General features: G+C 29.2%; 1 protein-coding gene across 1 annotated transcript; it reads right to left on the bottom strand.

Annotated features, from left to right (window-relative positions):
* Positions 1–1839: 1839 nt before the first annotated feature.
* Positions 1840–7491, bottom strand: LOC105774568 (very-long-chain aldehyde decarbonylase CER1-like). The gene is given in 10 exon segments (XM_052632509.1): positions 1840–2296; positions 2388–2561; positions 2654–2755; positions 2947–3141; positions 3270–3377; positions 3498–3514; positions 3517–3872; positions 5366–5585; positions 6726–6958; positions 7038–7491. Coding segments are annotated over 10 exon segments (1896 nt in total). The 5' UTR covers positions 7352–7491; the 3' UTR covers positions 1840–2119.
* Positions 7492–20622: the final 13131 nt, after the last annotated feature.

Genomic DNA, 20622 nt, shown 5'->3' with positions numbered 1-20622 from the left:
TTGTTCAACTCTTATGAGTTTCTGTTTAGCTCTTATGAGCTTCTGTTCAACTCATATGAGTTTCCGTTTAGCTCTTACGAGCTTCTGTTCAACCCTTATGCATTTCTATTTAGCTCTCATGAGCTTCTGTTCAACCTTTGGGCTTCTGAAAATGATGTACTCTTATCTGTAAGTCGTTCTTCAAATGATAAAATATCAGGAGTTGTCTTGGATGATATATGTATATGAAGAAATGGTAAGAGAATGATATGTATCATGATATGTATATATATCAATATCTTGATATGTTGATACATGTAAACTATGTAAGTTGAGACGAGTAATAAACTCAAGTGTGACATGTTGAGATAATAAGGTTATCGATGTTGAAATTATATGAAATATGTTCAAGTACGTTAACAAGTGTTGTTGTTTTATGCTTAGGCAAGTGCCAAGCTATTGGTTGAATGATAATATGTTTAATTATAAAACGCATTGAAATTGTAAGTGCTCAAATGAAAATATACTTGTGATCATGAATGAGTGGTAAGTTTTAAGTTATACAATTTCTTATGAAATAACTTATTATGTGATTAATTTGAAAAGGGATATGTTTGCATACACTAGCTTGTGGCTATGGTGGTATGATATGCTTAAGACTTGTGTGTTATGCATATGAAATGGGTGTAATAAGTAAAGAAATACAAATGAGAATAAGGAAATTTGGAAGGTTAAAGTTATTTAAAATCCTGTTATGCTAGGGATGATATGTATAAATGATGATGTGAATTTATTCACCTTATGAGTTTTTGAATATAGCTTCATAAATCTTGCGGTATCAATATTGGATTGTTCTTAATATGTGTAACTTTCATAATGAAATGGATTGATATGATTAAATTTTATATGAGCTTACTAAGCATTCATTGCTTACGTAATTGTTTTTCTTTACTTTTTAGATTATCGGAAAAATCGAATTTTCCAACTCTAGTGAAAGCGGGTTGTTAACTTTGAACTTTCTCTCACTAACCCACTTGAAATCAAAAAGATGAAATTGATGGTAAAAGTAAGCTTGGAAGAATATTTTCTACTTGATTCAAGTGAGATAAACAAAATAGCAAAAGGGAGAATTTCTTCTCCTTTCTTCATTGCTGGTCGGCGACAAAGGGTGATAATGGCCAAACCTTTTTAATTTCTTTAAAATTGCCAAAGTCAAAGTCAACATGACAAAAAAAATGTCGTCCATATTAATCCCATGATTTAATGCATTTAATAGCTCATAAATCTGACAACCTCTAGGATAATCCAACTAGGGAATAAGAAAGGGCTGCGATTAAGGGGGTGTTAGGCTAGGAAATCTGAGAGCTTATCGAGCTTTAGATTCCTACATTAGTTTAACTTGAGAGCACTAAATTGGAGCTCACAACCACTTAGCATGCCAATCATCTTCCATCCTGGAAGTATCTAATCGCCATTTCATTATCTTTAGTATAGATTTGTTGATTTTAAATTAAATTTTCTTGTATTATTTCATCACTTGAATTAATTTGGATTAAGTTAAAGATGATAAACTAAATAGATAGTGGAATTGTTATCATTTTAGAAGGGGATTAAACTGTAATTTTACTTTTATTAATTTCAAATTTTAAAAATTTTAAAGCATCAAAATAAAAATTCTCATTTTAGGGTGCCAGCTCCCTAGATTCGCCTCTACTTGCAAGTGATAAACTATTTTGTAGAATATTTTAATTAAAAAAAATTTGCTGGTTTTGGAAATGATACAAGTCTTAAAGTAGTCATGAAGGCCTAAACATCTTATTTATAGCTATTAATGATGTTGACAGGCCAACAAAATTAACATAATTAATGATAAAGTAAATTATATAATCAATAATCGACAAGACAATTCTTGATCTGTCAGGTGCTCTACACCAACAAAATTAAAATTTAAAGGAAATATAAATATGCATTATATATTTCTCTAAAAACTCCTCATACGTACTATGGAGACATTGGAGAAGAACCTTTAACTCGATAGAGACTCAAATGGTGAATCCAGGATAAGGATAATAGTATAGGTAAATGCTTATACATAAAAAGGCATAGACATCAACTAGATAGATAAATTGCTAAAAATCTTCTAGGATTTTGATTGAATTGGGACCGTCAGAGGCTGAAATCCGTGCTTGAGACATGCTTCCCAAACTTTGTCAATGTTACACATGGTGTAACCACATTCATGTTCTTCCCATCCTTCCAAAGCATGCAGTATCCCAGCTATGCGCCATACGCTCATCACTCTCCTTGGCAACCAGTTCTGTTAAATGCATTCATATTGTTACTCTTTAATGCATATATTTTAACAAAGTAAAATGAGCATCAATCATGGACAGATGGAGTAAGTTTACCTCGCAAGAATCCACATTCTCAAGGGCCATCGGAGTTTGCATTGCTGGCGTGGTGTGATAGAAACAGTCTTTACGCAATTTTTTTGGTGGGAATTGTGAAAAGGGAATAAACAATGTTCCTTCAGTTGCCTTTCTTTGCTCTTCTTCGGTCAAGTCATCTCCCACTAACCATACCTGCAACATATCAATAATTCATCTTCACTTACTAGCCATTTCAAGTATTTTTATTTGGAAAGACTTAGGCTTGAGGCATGAGACTGAATTACCTTGCAAGAGCTATAACTCTTTGAGATAACCAAGTTATCCTCAGACTTGGTGCCAAATGATTTGTCAAGCTTCTCGTATTCATCCTCACGCAATACAATGACCTAGAATGAATTAAAATTAAAGATTATGATATCACAAAAGAGTAAAATGATTACGAAAACAATGCATGAATGGAGTTAGAGCTTCAAATTTCCTTAGAGAAAAGTTAGACATGGTTAAGAATTTGAGAGCTTAGCACTGCCAGTTTATATGGCTAGCTAATTAATAAGTAAGCAATGGAATGGGATAGTACCTGAATGCCCTTCTGGCATAGGGCAAAGGTGACTGCAAAAGCAACTTCAGTCAAGTTGCCTCTAAGGAGTACTTGGGTTGTTCCCTTTGGTATGCTATTTAGGAGAACTGCAACTGCCAAGCTACTCCCATCCTTCACCTTCAGCTGGGGATGCTTCTTCACATACACTTCACCATATCTGTTTAGCTCTTCACCCTACATAGTGTTCACGTTAGCATCATACTTTATCTTTTCCGTTAAAAATGATTTTTACCTTTTTTTTTTTAATGTAATTTTCCTGCAAGCATAGTGACTGATTATGGGAAGAGGGTGGAAAAACTTGCCTGATTCATAAGGCCTAGACTCAACGCACTAGCACCTTTTTCCTCGGCCTCTAATACGGCTTCCTCGATCATGTTATTGATGGATTCCTTTTGCCTTTTCAAGCAGTACTGGAAATTAATTACAGCACTGTTAATGATTAAGACTATACATCCATACATATATATTATATACATGTTATATATTAGCAGCTACACCTACTCCCAGCAGCACTAATAAAGCTTCCGTACCTGTACCCTGTACTTGTGTATGCCCATGTCTGTCATCTGATCTGATCGAAGCGGTTCCTTTCAACAACAAAATTTCGACGATAAATCTTGGTAAGCACCATGGACCATAATGTAACAGGCCAGAGCAACCACAAGTACCAAACTGATGAGTATAGTTTAGAGGCCAAGTAGGCAAATCCAAGGCGGAGATGATAGATTGACTCAGGTGTTGTTAGGTGAGTTAGATGCACCACGTTGGGTGATTCCTCTTTTCTTTCGACGGAATTTTCATACAAGGTGTTCGAATTTTTATCCACTGTACCATAGATGTAATCGTAGATTGGCATAAATAGTGAATAGTTGGTTCTGAACTGCGTGTGGTGCAGCGAGTGAAACCTGCCCGAATATTCAACCAAAATTTAACATTATTTATGTCTGTCATATCACAGGTACTAAGTAGACACTTAAATACTGTTATATTATGCATGCTTTGCATTATTACATGCTATGGATTTAATGATGTAACTGCATCTATAGCAATCAGTGCTATTATCAAGAAAAAAGGGAAATGAATTATCATAAAGGATTACATGAAACATTATCATATCAGCATATATTAGTTCAATTAAATTACATAACCAAATTTCTAAAAATATATTTATTTATTAAATGATAAAAGGTTAATTTAAAATTTTGATTTAAAAACAATTTACCTGTTTAAGAATTTAATCATCTTAACATAATTTAAATGAAAAATAACAGGTAAGGTCCTACTCCGGTAATTTTATCAATAACATAAAAGGTTAATGCATTATTGGAGATTTAAATTTGAAAAATATTTTCTTATTAGAGTATAAACTTTAATTTTGGTCGAAGTTAGTTTTTGAATTAGACAATTATTTTTAAATAAAGTTTGAAATTTGTTTGGTCTAAGTTAGTCTTTTAAACTTAACAACTGTTTTCGTATTGGGACTTTAATTTTTTTAACCAAGTTAGTCCATAATATTTCCTTGAAGAAAAAAGCTTAATACTCACTTTAGACTATGAAGTATACCGCTTTTCCCACTTTGGTCCTTAAAAGTTTTTTTTTTGGTCCACTTCAATCCTTAATGTTATCAGACATTCCCAGTTTAGTCCCTAACAGTATCAGACATTCTTAGTTTGGTCTTTTGGACTTTAAAAAAATCGACCAACCAATCGTATGTTGCCACATATCATATAATCACATCACAATGATGTCATCATTTGAAAAGGCCTTAAAATCTTTAAAAATTGCAAAATAATTACAAAAATAGAAAAAATTGTAAAATTTAGTAATTTTTTTAAAATATTAAAAAAAATTAATATTAAAATGTATGATTTACTGAATATACCAATTCTTAGTTTTTAATGTTTAAGGGACTACAATAAGAACATTTGATAACATTAGGGATTGAAATGGGCCAAAAACACTTTAAAAACTAAAGTTTGGAAAACAGTATATTTCGAGGGCTAAAGTGTGTATTAAACAAAAAAAAGTTTAATAATAAATGTTCACGCCTTAATATGACAACAATTACTAAGTTCAGGAATAAAAAAAATCAGATCCAAATATAAAAATAATTCTCTAATTCAAACCCAAGGATAATTGTTAAATTTAAATACTAACCTGGATTAAGAAAATATTGAGGCCGGATGTGAAACCTTTGGGTTCCAAAACTAGATTAACCCTAGCATAAAATATCTACATTCTTCCCATTATCTTGTCATGTCAGTCAAACTTGGTTAGCTAAGGCTTAAGAATGAAAGCCGTTGGGAGAATTTGGTCATTTGCTTTTTTATTTCCATTAATTCCACATCACGTGCTTGTAGTTTTCATTATGCCAAAAGAGGAAAGAGAGAGGACTTACGATGGAGTGTACATGAGGTACTTGAGAGGGGGGAAAATAGAGAAGACCCAGTTGGGAATGAGTTCGAAGTTGAAATGCCCCATATTGTTCATGGAGTCGATGTAAGTGATGTAGCCAGCAAAGGAGATAATGGATCCAGTTCCAGTTAGAATCGTTGTCAACCCTGGTATTGAGAACAGGGCATAGTATGCTATGTGCTCTGCAAATGGATGTATCACAGCTGCAACACGCACACTCCTTAATTATTTCCTACTTTTCTTAACAAATTCTATATTATTTGTATTTATATATATTCTTGATCTCATGTTAGAACGTGGAAAGGGTTGATATGGTCACGGTTTGAGGGTGTCCCAGCAGTAGCGACATCATATTTACGGGTGTGTTTGTTCTTCTTTTGTATGTTTGTAAAGTAGTTTGGTGAATGAAAAATGTCTTATTAATATAATTAATACAATTTATTAATTTAATAAAATTATTTAATATTACAATCTTATTTTCTTAATAAGTTTTAATATTAATAATAATAAAGAATAATATTTGATGCAGTCTCATGTATCATCAATGAATACTAACATGACACGACACGTCATTATTAAATTAAACAAAAAATATGAAAGACTTGTAGATAAATATCAATAATTTCATTTAAACTTATTTAAGCATTAAATGTAACTATTATAAATAAATATTAATAACTCCCATATTTAGAATATTAGATTTAAGGTCTAGGGTCTCAAGTTTAGTATTTAAACATTTATTTAATTATGTTTAAATAAAGTTTTTAGTATTTATTTATAAGTCTTTTACATTTTTTGTTTTATTTGATTATGAGGTGTCATGTTATTGTGTTATTATTTACCTCGATTCATGAGACTTATGTACTAGTAATGCATCAAATATTCTTCCTAATAAGAAATTAAAATTTTAAATAATATTCCTAATACTTTATTGAAAATATTTTATAATAATATTTAAATAACACATATAATTTATAATTTATAAATATTTAGCAATAAATATTTTATAATGTAAAATATTAATATTTTAATAGTATAAATATGAATATTTAGTTGTCCTTTTAGCTCGAATGTGTCACTATGCATTGAAGTTATAATATAAGAGATTGATTATTATTATGTTTAATAAGATAATATAGTTATTATAAGATAAATTTCAATTTTCAAATGCTTTGATAAAATTTTATAACTAATATAGTTTATGTTGCGTTTGAAAATATCTTTTAAAAAAATATTTGAATAAAATTTACGAAAGAATGAAAAATATTTTATATAATATCATTTTAACGAATAATTAAGTTTGCGAAGTGGATTCAGCGAGCAGAGGCAGAGGCCATGCTTACAAGTAATAGGCTCAGTGGCAATGGAAGAATGGTGATGAGAATGGTAGCGGGAGTAAAGATAATGATGGTGCAGAGCTCTATGCAACCAGTAGTAAAGGAACTCCACAGGGCCGGCATGGAGCAACATGGTTATAATCACACCATCCAGTCTCCATACGGGTGAGTGAGAAGCTCCTGGAAGGTATTTGTTTATCAAGTACAAAAGGATTGCATTGAACAATATTTGATCATCCCTGCAATGTTCATGGTTAATAATTAATACCCACTTTTTAAAATTAATTAATTTTCAGAAGCAAATGTAGCTCATATTACCAGTTCCTTTCCCTGTCAACTTGGTCAAATTCGATACCCTTGTCCACAATCCTGTTGGTGCCTTTGGCAGTTCGATAACGAGAGAAGCTAATCCAAAGCTGGCTGTGCAACATTCTCCATAACATGAGTGGGAGTATCGCAAGGTTTAAAACATCCCACTGCTTTGCATCCTTAACTATAGCCGTGTATATGCTCTCCGTAATCCAAGGAGCCAGGATTATGTACCGTAAATATATCCATCCAACAACACAATGTATAAGCGCATGGGAGAATCCCTGGTTTAGAATAATAAAAAACTGAAGGAAGGAGACCATCTTACCTTAAAGCTTCCAAGAGGCTTCCATGGCCAATCAGTGAGAATTCCTGGTTTAGAAGCCATCGTTTGGTGAACTAGTTTGGATGGCTAGCTGCAAATGGCTTTGGAACGGGATCTTTTTACTAGTACGAGGCAGAGATGCTTTGGTAGTATATATAAGGTGCATTCAAGTTCCACTGTAGCCGTGTAAATCAAAAATCTTTTCATACCTACAACACAAACAAGAATTTGTCCTTTTTTCTTTGTTATAGTCCATCGTTTTTTCACCCTTCATGTAAATTAATTGTTTTTAAGCGTAATGATTTTATTTTTAAGATTTAAACTTAAATTCTTTTTATGGAATATAATATATTTCATTACTACAATCAAATAGATATTGATTAAAATATATTAATTCATTTTATAAATTTTATATTTTTGCTGTAAAACATGGTATACATAATATTTTCTATAGCTATGTTAATTAATCTTGTAAAGTTCTTTTCTGTTTCTAAGCTTAGACATTTAAGGTGAATTAATATTATAATTGTAAAATATTAAAATATTTGAAGTATAATAAATTTATGATTCAAATAATTTTATCCATTATTTTTAACAAAGGTCCATTTTAATATAAATGATGATGATGTATCAAGCAATAAATTTACCCACTTGTCACAAAAATAATTATGTCGCCTAAATAATTTCTTTAATATCTAATATTAAAATATTAGATTCATATTCATATATTTAATAAACTTGTAAAAGAATAAATTCTGATTAACAATTTTTCTAAAAAGTTTAACTATATATTTATAATTATTATTGTATTATTTTAATTTATTTAACATTAAAATATTAAAATATTATTAAATATGGCATTACTTCAAAAATTAAATTTCAAATATTTTTTAAAAATAATTAAATATTTATAATTATTATATTTTTTATCATCAAAATATAATGGTATTATTTATAATTTATTAACATTAAAAATATTCATATTTTAATATAATTTTTAAAGTTTTTTAAACTGGAATTAAATCTTTATTTATAACCTTAAAATATTTGGTTGGAAATAAAGTTGTTCATGGGTCGGGTTTGGGCCGGGTCAAGTAAAAAAATAGGTCCATTTTCTAGGCCCGGTCCGGACCTAAACATGAGCCTAGAATTTTATTGAAGCTCAACTCAGATAAAAATGTTAAAATCTGAGTCCGGTCTGACTCGCTTGTATTAAAATTTTATATTATTTTTTATAAAAAATAAAATTTTAAAAATATAATACAGTAAAACATTAAAATAAACATTTTCCAACACATAAAAAATAAAAAATACTTAAATAAAACTAAGATAAATGCAACTTAGCAAGCAAATACATCTAAAATAATAGTAAAATTAATAATAAAACAATAGTTATACAATTTTCAAATAATAACAACAAATAGTAACAATATAATAGCGAAATGATAGCAAAACAATGAAAAAATGCGGCAAAACAGTAAAAAAATAGAAACAATTTTTTTACAAATTCGGGTAGGGCCGAGCCTGGGTAAAAAAATAATTACCCGAGACTTGTCCCATTTAAAAAACAGGTCTTATTTTTTTTCTAAACTTATTTTTCGAGTATTATTTTTTCCCAAACCCTTTCATTCTTCGAGCGGACCAGCCCGAACCATAGCGAAATCTAGTTACAAACCATACTAATTAAAAATAATTTAAGTGTATCTAAATTTGTAATCAAATTTTAAGTAATTAAACTTTAAAAATCAAAATAGTTTCATAAAGGTCAATTGACTATAACAATATAGCGAAACCCAAAATGGCATTTCGGTTGGTAAAAAGTTCAGTCTCCAGGTGTTAGAATATTTCATTAAAATGAATTGTTAAAAATTTTTAGCGATAGAAGTAAATAGGGGTGAAGTCAGAAATTCTTTTTAGGGGGAATCAAAATGAAATTGTAATTTTTACGATTGTAAAATACAATTTCACCATTATAATAGACTATATCTTTATAAATTTTAAAGTATTAAATCAAATTTTATCATTTTAAAGGGACAAAGTGTAATTTAATTTTATTAATTTAAAATTTTAAAATTTTTAAAGAATCTAAATAGAGAATTTTCCATTTAAAGGGTCATGCCAACCCTAGCTTGACCCTGGATTTGAATGAAAGTGTTTTCATTATGAAACATGTTTTAATTAAATAAAATTATTAACTTATTTAATTTAGAGAAACTATTTATGTAATATAACATATTAAAATGCTATCACTTTTTATTATCAAGCTAAAACAATTAACATGTTAGAGGAAAAAATTGAAAATAAATCAAAATAATTAAGGAGGTAATTGCAGGTGTGCATTAATCAGTAGCCGTTAGTATAAATTAATTTATTAATCACCGAGACACGCAACATTAAAATAGTCAAAATGCTAAATTGCAAGTCTAAGAACTATGACACTTGTTAGTCACGTAAATTTTTTTAAATGTTTCAAAACCATATGCATATAAAATTTATAGATTTAAAATATAGAACATATAATAAATAATAAAATGTATAATTTAAAATTAATCAATAATAATACATGATATGTACGATATTAAAATAAAAATTACACTAAATCTTAAGTAAAACGAAATTTAAACATATGAATACTTTTATTTTTTCATGACGTTGTCATCAATCCTAAATTGGTGTCAAGTTAATTTGTGACACAATCTCAATCAACAACTTCATTAATATATAATTAATGGAGGTAATGAATGTCCATAATAAAATTTAAATATAAAAAAAACTAGTAAAATAAAATTCTAATCGAATAAAAATTAAAAGTATTTAATTAGTTTTTATATTTTTATTAAAATTTTAAAATTAAAATTAAATTACTCTTAAATAATATAAATTATTTTAATTAAGAAACCTAAACTTATTTAGGGGCGAATTGGAACCGCAGCAGCCTGATTTCAACTTTTCTTTTCTTTTTTCTTCTAAATTCAAACTCAATGATTGAGTTCCACCGAAAACTACGAACCCGGATTGTAAACGGTGTAGAATGTTAGACGACGGATAGCGATCATTGTCAAAGCAGTTACAAGTCTTAATGAAATGAGGAAGAACTGAAGATTTCATATTTGCCTGCGCTGTATGATGGGATGCATGAATTCGTTAGATGGGAGATAGGATAGTGGACACTGTAATAATTAGCTACAATGTAATGAGTTTGATAGGAGATGGGATAGTGGACATCCTACTAATTAACTAGATGTCGACTGTAATAATTAGCTACAATGTAATGAGTTTGATAGGAGATGGGATAGTGGACATCCTACTAATTAACTAGATGTCGACTTCTTTAAAGCTTTTCATATCAACTCTTGGATTGTAATTATTCTTTACAGTCATACCAATTTAGCAGGGAGGGTAGGTAGTCATTTTGGCGACTCAAAATTGGTTGATTTATCACTTACTTATTAACTTTTTTTTTTTATGAAATTGGTAAAATTGTACTTCGTTCTTTCTAAATAATTTATGATTCATCTTTAATTTCTTTTAAAATAATTTTCTGACTTTGTTCATGCAATTCAATCAAAATATGTCTATACTTATATAAAATGTTTTGTTGAGATGATATCACAAGTCAACTCAATATCAACTTAATTAGTTAGAAGATTACTTTAAATTCCTCTTTTAATAAAAAATTTTATTAGTGTTTTGGTCTCTTACTATTTTTATATGAAATGTTTAAATAAAACAACTAAAAATGCAACGTCTAAGGATTGAGTTGAGTTGGTAGCACCCATCAACCGGATCCCAACGTAATTGTAAAGTTACCAAAAACCCTTTTATATTTGCAAAGCAATATATATTATTTTAATTGTAATTTTATCTTTTTAAAAATTTAGAAAAATATTTGTCCATAATAAAATTCAAACTCAAATCATTATAATCTTTAATATTTCAAGTTTACCAATTTAAATAAAATAATAGTTAATTGTTTCATCAATTTTTTTACTTATATTATGAATATAGAATAACCTTTTTTTCCGCATAACTTGGTCTACATAATATTTACTTCCCCCTCTTAACTCCCTCTCAAGTAAACGAGGGAATTCTCAAAAAAAAAAAAAAATTTAAACAAGGAGAAAACATGTATGCTAAGTTGAATTAAACGCCAATCATGTTAGAGTAAGTGTGGTCTGGGTTTAAGTCATATTAATTGCGTTTGTTGTTCGGGTTTTATCCTTTTATTGTAATCCATTAAAAAAATTAAGAGTAAATTAGAATTTTTAACATTTATTTTTAGTTTTAATTTAGTGTAATCAAAATAAAAATTGAATTTTTTTGAAAGAAAATAAAATTTGTATTTAAGAATTACATGTGGGGAGTTATGTTATAATTAAAATTATAAAACATTTAGGTGTTATATATAAATTGATATTTTCTACTAGATAATTAGTTTAATAATTTTTACTAGTACGGAACTGAGCCCTTTATAAAAGTGATATTTTCTTAGATTTTATAATTGATGTAGTTATTTCAACTTTTTTAACTTAGTTATTTTTACAGTTGACTGAATTTTTTAAAATTAAAATTATTTCAATTATTTTTAAGTTGTGAACATTCTTAAAATGGATTTTTTAATGATATATTTAGCTCTTCAATTTAAAAAAATCATATTATTCATTCATTTAATTTTTCATCTTTTAACTCTTCAATTGATGTTGTTAAAGTGCCCAAAATGGATGAAAAATTTAACCTCTTATTAACTTACTGATGTGGCGCACCAAGTGTTTTATTCCAGGTGTAAATAAGAAAAAAGAAAAAAAAAACTTCCCCCAAAATAAAAACCTAATATCCCAATTTTCCCAAATTATTTAGCGTTAAGTATTTGAAATCCCTATCCCCTAAATTAAAAAACCCAAAATTCAAACAATATCTTTAGTGAAAGCCCTAGCCTCGAGCTAGAGTTCTTTCTCTTTTAGTTTTTGAATTCCCTACCCTCTTTGGTTGTATGGATACTTGTTGAAAGGAAATTCTTGTGACAAAATTGCGAAGGGATGCATATTTGATGGGAAAGAAATAAGATATCATTACAAGAAATTAGCACCACGAGACATTTCGTGGAGTGGTTTAAACTAAGAAGGTTTTATGGTTGTAAAGATTTTTTGGTATGATGTTTTAAAAATATTTTCTTTAGTTAATATATGTGTTGTAAATATGTTGGTTCACAAATTATTTGGAATCTAAGCAAGAAATTTGTTAGTATATATAATTAGATAAGTAACAAATATTTGGGGTTTTATGGTTTTTGTTGAGGCAAGTTGTGTTGAACAAGTTGAGTGGCACTCGATAGTGCTCATTGCAAACTACTATTGAGGTAATGAAGTTACTTGCCATATTTGAGTTGAAATTTTAATAAAGCAAGATTTTGGACCAGTGAATGTGCTAATATTTTAGAGATATTATAATCCATTTATGGAAACTAATCTGTGGCTATTGAAGATAGGATTGAATTCGAGTGAATCAAGACAACTCTTTTTATGTGAATATTTGATCGGGATTGTGCTGCTAATTTTATGTGATCATATCTTTGACATATTGTCCTTTAAATGTTTATATTGTAATAGTTATTTTCAATGAGTCGCATTGTATTCAATTAGATTCCTTGTTAGCAAGCCAAAATTGATATATGCTATGAGGTTTGTCTAGGTTATGTAATAGAGCATATTGAGATCACTTGTATTCGTTCATTGTGGAAATATTTTGTGTGAGAGTGCAATCTGATTTGCAAACATTGAGTGTTTACTTCCCAAGTTCTTAATGGAAGGATTTGGAGGTGAGTGTTCTAATGTTTAGGTACAAAAGTGAGATCTCTATACTTGAGGAGTGGTAGAGTGTGATTCACTTGTTTTATTATGGATTAAATATAGTGGAATTACTCATCGAGCTAAGCTCCATAAATATAGGGAAACCAAACCATGTAAACAACTATTGGTGTTCTTTGTGTTTTTGTTTGCACAATTTTTGTAGTGCTAAGTCGTAATGGCCACTACAGTCAAGCACTTCCATTAAATGTTTTGTTATTCAATAAACATCAACTATAGGTAACAACAATTGGTAACAAAGCTTCACACTTAATGTATCTAGTGTGATTCATAGTGTTGTTGTTTGCTAACAATGGAAGTGATATGAGCGGCACAACCCAATTCAAGGTCCATGATGGAGATGGTCTTAGTTTCCCTTAAGACCCAATCACGATGTAATAACCCCATTTTCAATGGTATCAAAAAATACAGTTTCGGAACCCCATTTTTATAAATGGATTCAGTAAATATTAAATATGAATATTTACGAGATTAGTATAAAATTTTATTAATAATTGGCTCATCAATTTTGTCTATTAGTTACTTAATTAAGGTACAGGGACTAAATTATAGAAGTCCAATTGTTATAGGTTTTAATTGGCCAACCACTTAGGGATTTAAATTGCAATTAGCCAAAGGTCTAAAATGGTAATTCAACCATTTTATAATATGTGATAGTGGATGACGATGGGTTATGCACTAAAAAGTGATAGTAATTAATTAAGTCAATAAACTAAGGTTAATTAACTCCTAATTAAACTATATATACTAAGTGGGAAAGCTTGAATAACCATTATTTCATCTTCTTCATCTTGTCGAAATTGAAAGGAAGAAAACCCTTGGAAGCTTGTTAGCATTTGATCACAATTTAGTAGGTAAATCTTAGTCATTTCTTGTATTTTTTTATGTTTTTGAGGTCATGAGAGCTTGGTTTAATTATCTCATGTACCAATTTGTAACATTGTTAAAGTTTTTGAAAGTTGTCACTATTAATTTCTTGAAGAAGTTGGTGAGAAATTGATAGATTTTAAGCTTAGATTATAAAAAAAGGACTAAATTGTAACGTTTAATTGTTTGTTGTACACTTAGGGGCTAAAGTGAATAAAATGTAACTTTTTTTTGTAAAATTTCAGTATAAATAGAAAGTAGAGGGTCCCTAATGAATGTATTTGAAGTCGATTTTTAAACCAAGGCTAAAAAATGAAAGTTATGGCTATTTTGATTTCAGGGACTAAATTGAAAAAAATGTAAAATTTTAGGCGTATCAAAAAATAGAATTATATAGGTTCATTCATGTCATGGCATAATGTGAAAATGTTTGGTATTGATGGATTGTATAAAATAACTATTTAGATCAAGAACCAGACCAAAGTAGAGTTAATCGAGGAAAAGCTAAAATTGTCTATTAGTCCCTAAAGAATCAACTTGTTGACATTTTGATTAGGTAAGTTCATATGGTATTTATTTACTTAATTTGATGTGTATTTGATTTTTATTTATATATGTGTTTGGTTGTGAAATGGTATGAAAGGCAAGAATTGGACTAAATTGAAAAGCTATGTTTATATGAGAAAAAGATGCCCATGTGAACTTAGTAAAGGTTAGGATACAATTGGCATGCCAATAGGGTCTTGTGCACGCTTGTATAGGATTGATTACAGATGTTACGAAGGTCTAGAATTTGTTGCGGATTCTCAAATATGTGACACAAGTTTAGCTCAGACAAGTAGCTTGATGTGTCATTATAAAAGTTTAACCTAGATAACTAACCTGATATATTTATATTCAAATCGGATGAGCAACTGATGTGGTGTAGATACTTGTGTATCCGAGTCCATTTACTAGGGTTCATTGGGTGGAACAATTTATATGAAAAGAGAAATTGAAATGAGATTAAATGATCTGATGTTCAAAAGGAAGAATATTGAATGAATTGATTATAATACCTTTGATATGTATGTAATTGTATTATCTTTGGATTTAATGAGTTTTGAGATTAGTAATCTAAAATGACATAGAATGGCTTGTTAAATAATTGTGGCATCATATGATTTGATTATAAGTTAATGCTCACTTTGTTGATGTTTTGATTTGCCATGTCAAGCCAAGTTATGCCAAGTTAAGGTAGCATATAATATCTAGATAAAAAGATAAGGTAAGTCTTGATCTATACCTATGAACTTAGTAAGTATCCTATATGCTTACCATGTTTGTTTTCCCTTTTCCTTGTAGATCGTCACCTTGTGGAACTCATCAAATTAGATTGTTTTGAAGCACTCATTATCACCAGATCGATAGTTATTTGGTCATTTTGAGTTTGAGATTGTGGCATGTATATAAGGGTCTTAGTGTATATCTTAATGTTTAAAAGTCTTGATGAGTTGAAATTTGTAGTGAATATGATATATTATGATGATTTGAATGTTGGTCATGTGAATTAGTTAAGTTAATGCTTAGTTGAAAATGATATGTTTGATCTTCATACTTAAAGTATGCATTGGTGAATGGTTAATTTGGTTCATTACTATGGTCGTGAAAGGTTTGATGATTGAATTGTATATGTATACAAATACTGGCTTTGGCTAAACATGGTTTACATAGTTGAATGGAAATTAGAAATCAAATAGGCTTAAATGATGAATGGTTGAGAAATGTGACTTGCTCTTGATTGTTGATGTTTATGCTTAAGGCTTACAAGCCATAGGTGTGCATAATGTGTCTAAGAATAATCATATTATTCTTAGGACTTTATTTTTTATCAGTTTAATTATATTAAAAAAAAACTGAAATAACAATGACAATGTCTTATATTAATAACAAGGTAAAATGAGTATGTAATTATAACCATCTCATGATTGGTCTATGGGCATACTCTAACACATCAGTCACTGATACGCCTATTAAGCATGCCACTGGATCGAGACTGATATTGAAAACATGAATTGCTCATTGATTGTATGTCATTTTGCATCTGCATGGGGTGGGTTATTATGGTTGACGAAGGAGTTTCGTAGAGTACAAACGACAATTAAAGTCCGTATTATTATTATCAGTGCACTGCACTGAGAGTACCGAGGAGATTGACGATTTTATCACATTATTGGTGGCTTGTCCACGATATTAGCAGTTTTTCTGTATTTTTATTGGTAGATTATTTACTCTATTGTATTGGTGGTTTATCCACATCGAGTTTCGGTTCGCATTGTTTGGTTTTTGGTAGACGGGTTTTGAGGAACTCGTGGTGTGTAGCAAATGGATGGGTAGAAACCTTTTTACATTGCATCATACTCATGACATACTTATTCGTTATTGAAATATGTCATGTATCGTATTGTAATGAAATTGTTGATTGTTTATATTGTTATTGACTCACACTGAGCTATTTTATGCTCACCCCGTAGTCTTAACTTCTCAAGTAATAATCGAGACTAAGATCGGACCCGGCATGCGGATATATCATGGAATTCATATTATTTTTACTTTAAATAATTTTTCTGTAAATTTTTATGTGATTTTTGGACTGTAAAGCCTTATTTTGGACTGTGATTTGTGGTTTTTGAATTTGAGTTTTATGCATGCATTATTCAACACATTGGAAATGGATTTGGATTTAGGTTTTCTATAAGTTTTTATGCATTATGCATGTGTTTTTTTGTTGCATTAAAAGATAATGAAATTTTACAAAACAAAGCAACAATGGGTTTCTATAAACTGTCACTGTCAATAAAAACAATAAGACCTGTGAATAGACAACTAAATAAATGTATGATTTCCAAACAAACTCAAGTGCAACCGTTGTTTTTCCAAAGTGAGTCAGAGTAGGGTTTTATGGTCTGTAGGGTTCCTTAGTCATTTCAGTGACTAAACGTTGTAGGAACTTAAATGTTGCAATTTCCAACATTCGAGACCGCAAATATCCCTTACGGACAGCAGCCAAGTTTAAATAACGAAAACCAAAATTTTAAAACAAGAGAATAAATAATGTTGAATTTTCACCCCTTTAATAATATAGTACTAATTTTTTTCTTTTTTTTCTTGGTGCTTAATTACAAATGTGTTAAAATCATTAATTAAAATAAAAATATTTTTTAAAATACTAATTACAAATATTTAATAGTTATATTTAAATATTTAAAATATAGTTTATATATTTTAATTAAATTTTATAAATAATTAAAATTTATTGCTTAAAAATATTTAAATTTCATATTTCATATATTAAAATATTAACAAGAAGTTATAATAATTTTTATATTCTTACCCAAATATAATAATATTAACTAATTTAAATATTATTTAAATACATATTTATTACTTGATAATAACATGTCTAAAATGGACATTTTATTTCTCAAAATACTTTTCAAAAGTATTGCATCACATTCAAACTAATATTTAACAACTACTGTTATCTTTTATTTCAAACATGCAGCAGATTTCTCCACACATTACAGCATTTACATGCTGGAACAGCAAGTTTTCAAACTGCAGTTTTCGACAGTCATTGAAGCATTTAATTGTCAAAATTTTACTTCACTACTAACAGAAGAAACTTAGTAAGAATAACATAATATTTTAGCTACTAAAACCGTAACTTACCTGCATGCAAACATTAGAATTTAAACATGAGAATTTATAAAGTTTCCCTTTGAAAAACTCACCAAAAATTCTTCAAGTTGGTAGCTAACTAATCGACTCGATCCTTCCCTTTTCTACCGTTGTTATTTCCCCCTCTTTAGCTACACAATCAATTTTAATTTCAAAAAATAAGAACATCACAAAACACCTTACATGCAGAGGAGAAATCCACCTAACAACCGCATGCATTGCATCAGAAGAAAATAAATTTTCGTTCACCCTCCCTTGACATTCAGCCAAGCTTTGCTTTTCTATTAACAAGAAAAACTCACTAAAATTTATTATGGCCAAGAAATTTAGGGAGTTCACCGTGGGTTGACAAGAAAATCTATATATGTATGTTCAGCAAGTAAACTATGGCCTCCACAACCATGCAATCGGCCACCAAAAACAATTCCCCCCTTCTTCGAAAGCCATGGAAATTTTTATGAAAGAAGAGAGAAAATTATCAGCTATTATTATTATTATTATTATTATTATTCCTTCCCCTCTCCTAATTCACCGTCACCCAATCGAAGCACAAGCAGATGCACACACCTCAGCCATCATGATGTTTCCAAACATATGCAATCATTACGGCCACCATCTCTATATGTGTTTGGTTCAATTTCAATGAGGCACTATAATTCTATTCACTAACATTAGATGGCCGGTCATGAGGTCCAAAGATTTCCACTAACTATGCTTATGATACATAGTAAAATAAAAATAAAACCAAAATCCGTCTTGTTCCAAATTAAAAATTTAACTACTAAAAAACTTAAACAAGTTCAACAAGGACAGTTGGGAACTGCTTAGGTCAAAATTCACCTATCAACCACAATTTTACTTGATTTTTTTTTCTGATTAATTTACGTATGAACATACTTAATAACTTAATACTCAAATTTATGTGTTACAACTATGTATTATACATTTATTATATTATAATTTTAACACCATTTAAATTTATAAAAGAAACACTACACCAAAACAGACTTTTAGCGGTATTTTTAGTGGCGTTTGGACAAAAAACGCCGCTAAAAATGGAGCATTAGCGGCGCTTCTCATAAAACGCCGCTAAAGATCAAGCATTAGCGGCGCTTTCAGGAAAGCGCCACTAAAAATGAGCATTAGCGGCGTTCTTGGAAAAACGCCACAAAAAATCTAAACCCAACGACATCGTTTTTGGACCTTCTAGGGCTTTAGCGGCGTTTTTAAAAAAGCGCCGCTAATGCTCAGAGCTTTAGTGGCGTTTTTAAAAAAGCGCCGCTAATGCTCAGAGCTTTAGCGGCGTTTTAAAAAGCGTCGCTAATGCTCAAACTTTAGCGGCATTTTCAAGCGCCGCTAATGCTCGAGACTTTAGCGGCGTTTTAAAAAAGCGCCAAAAAACATTTTATCTGTCTATTTACTATTTAATTTGTTTAATTATATTAATTAAAATTTAATTTATTTTAATTGAATATTTGTTAAAATTTGATAAATTTGAAATAATGACACGTAGAAATAATTTAAAATAAAAACATAGAAAATATTTGTTAAAAATAGAAAAATTAAAATACTATTATTTAAAATAATTTTAAAATTTTTGGGTGCATGACTGATTAATTTTAATTTATATATTAAATAATTTCATATATAATTGCAAAAGATACGATAGTATTAATTTTAAAATATTTAATTAATTATCATTATAGTTTAGGGTTTAATATATAAGATTTAAGGTATATAGTTTAGGGTATAGGGTTAATTTATGATTTAAGGCCGGTTTAGGAGTTACAATTTTAAGGTTTATAGATTATGGAATTAGGGATTATGGATTATGGATTATGGATTAGGGATTCTGGTTTAAGGGTTGTGTTTTAGGGGTTAGGGGTTAGAGATTAAGAGTTAGGGATATATTTAGGGTTTATGGATTTAGTGTTAGGTTAGGGCTTAGGGTTTAGGTTAATTAGTATGTTTTAATCTATATTAAATAAGGTTTAGGGGTTAGGGGTTAGGGATTTGGGATAAGGTTTAGGGTTTAGATTAATTAGTGTTTTTTTAATTTATATATTAAATAAGGTTTATGGGTTAGTAGTTAAGGGTTTAGGGCTTGGGGTTTAGGATTAGAGGTTAAGAGTTAGTGATTTAGGGTCTAGAGATTCGGGGTCGGGCTAGGGTTTAAGGTTTAGATTAATTAGTATTTTTAATTTATATTTTAATTAAGTTCTTATATAATTGTAAAAGAGGGGTTAGGGTTAAGAGTTAGGGATTTAGGATTTAGAGATTTTAGGGTCGAATCAAGGTTTTGGGTTTAGATTAATTAGTTTTTTTAAAAATATATTTTAAAAATTTAATCTAAATCATTTGATATATTTAAATATTAGTTTAAATAGAATTAATAAATAAGTTAAAAAAAGTATTGATATATATATGGATGGATATATATTTAGGTACGTATAATTAATTATTTTGGATATATAGGACCAAAATTCTAAGAAATGAAATAAAAATACAAACAAAAAAGACAAAAAAACCTAAAATTTATAATTTTATATAATTCTTATATTTTAGAAATGAAATAAATTAAAGATTTTGTGGCATTTTTTTGTAAAAAACGTCAGAACTATGCATTAAAGCTTAATAAAACGGCGCCGTTTATGATTAGAACTTTAATTTTTAGTGGCGTTTTTATAAAAAACGCCGCAAATATAAGCAATAGCGGCGTTTTTATAAAAAACGCCACAAAAAATTATTTTATTTAAAAAAAACGCGCCTTTTTATCCAAATTTTCCCCCACTGAACCCCTTAATTTTTTCCCCTCTTC

This window comes from Gossypium raimondii, chromosome 6 (genome assembly GCF_025698545.1).
Source record: "Gossypium raimondii isolate GPD5lz chromosome 6, ASM2569854v1, whole genome shotgun sequence".
NCBI classification, from domain to species: Eukaryota; Viridiplantae; Streptophyta; class Magnoliopsida; order Malvales; family Malvaceae; genus Gossypium; species Gossypium raimondii.
This window is presented reverse-complemented; position numbering and strand designations above follow the sequence as displayed.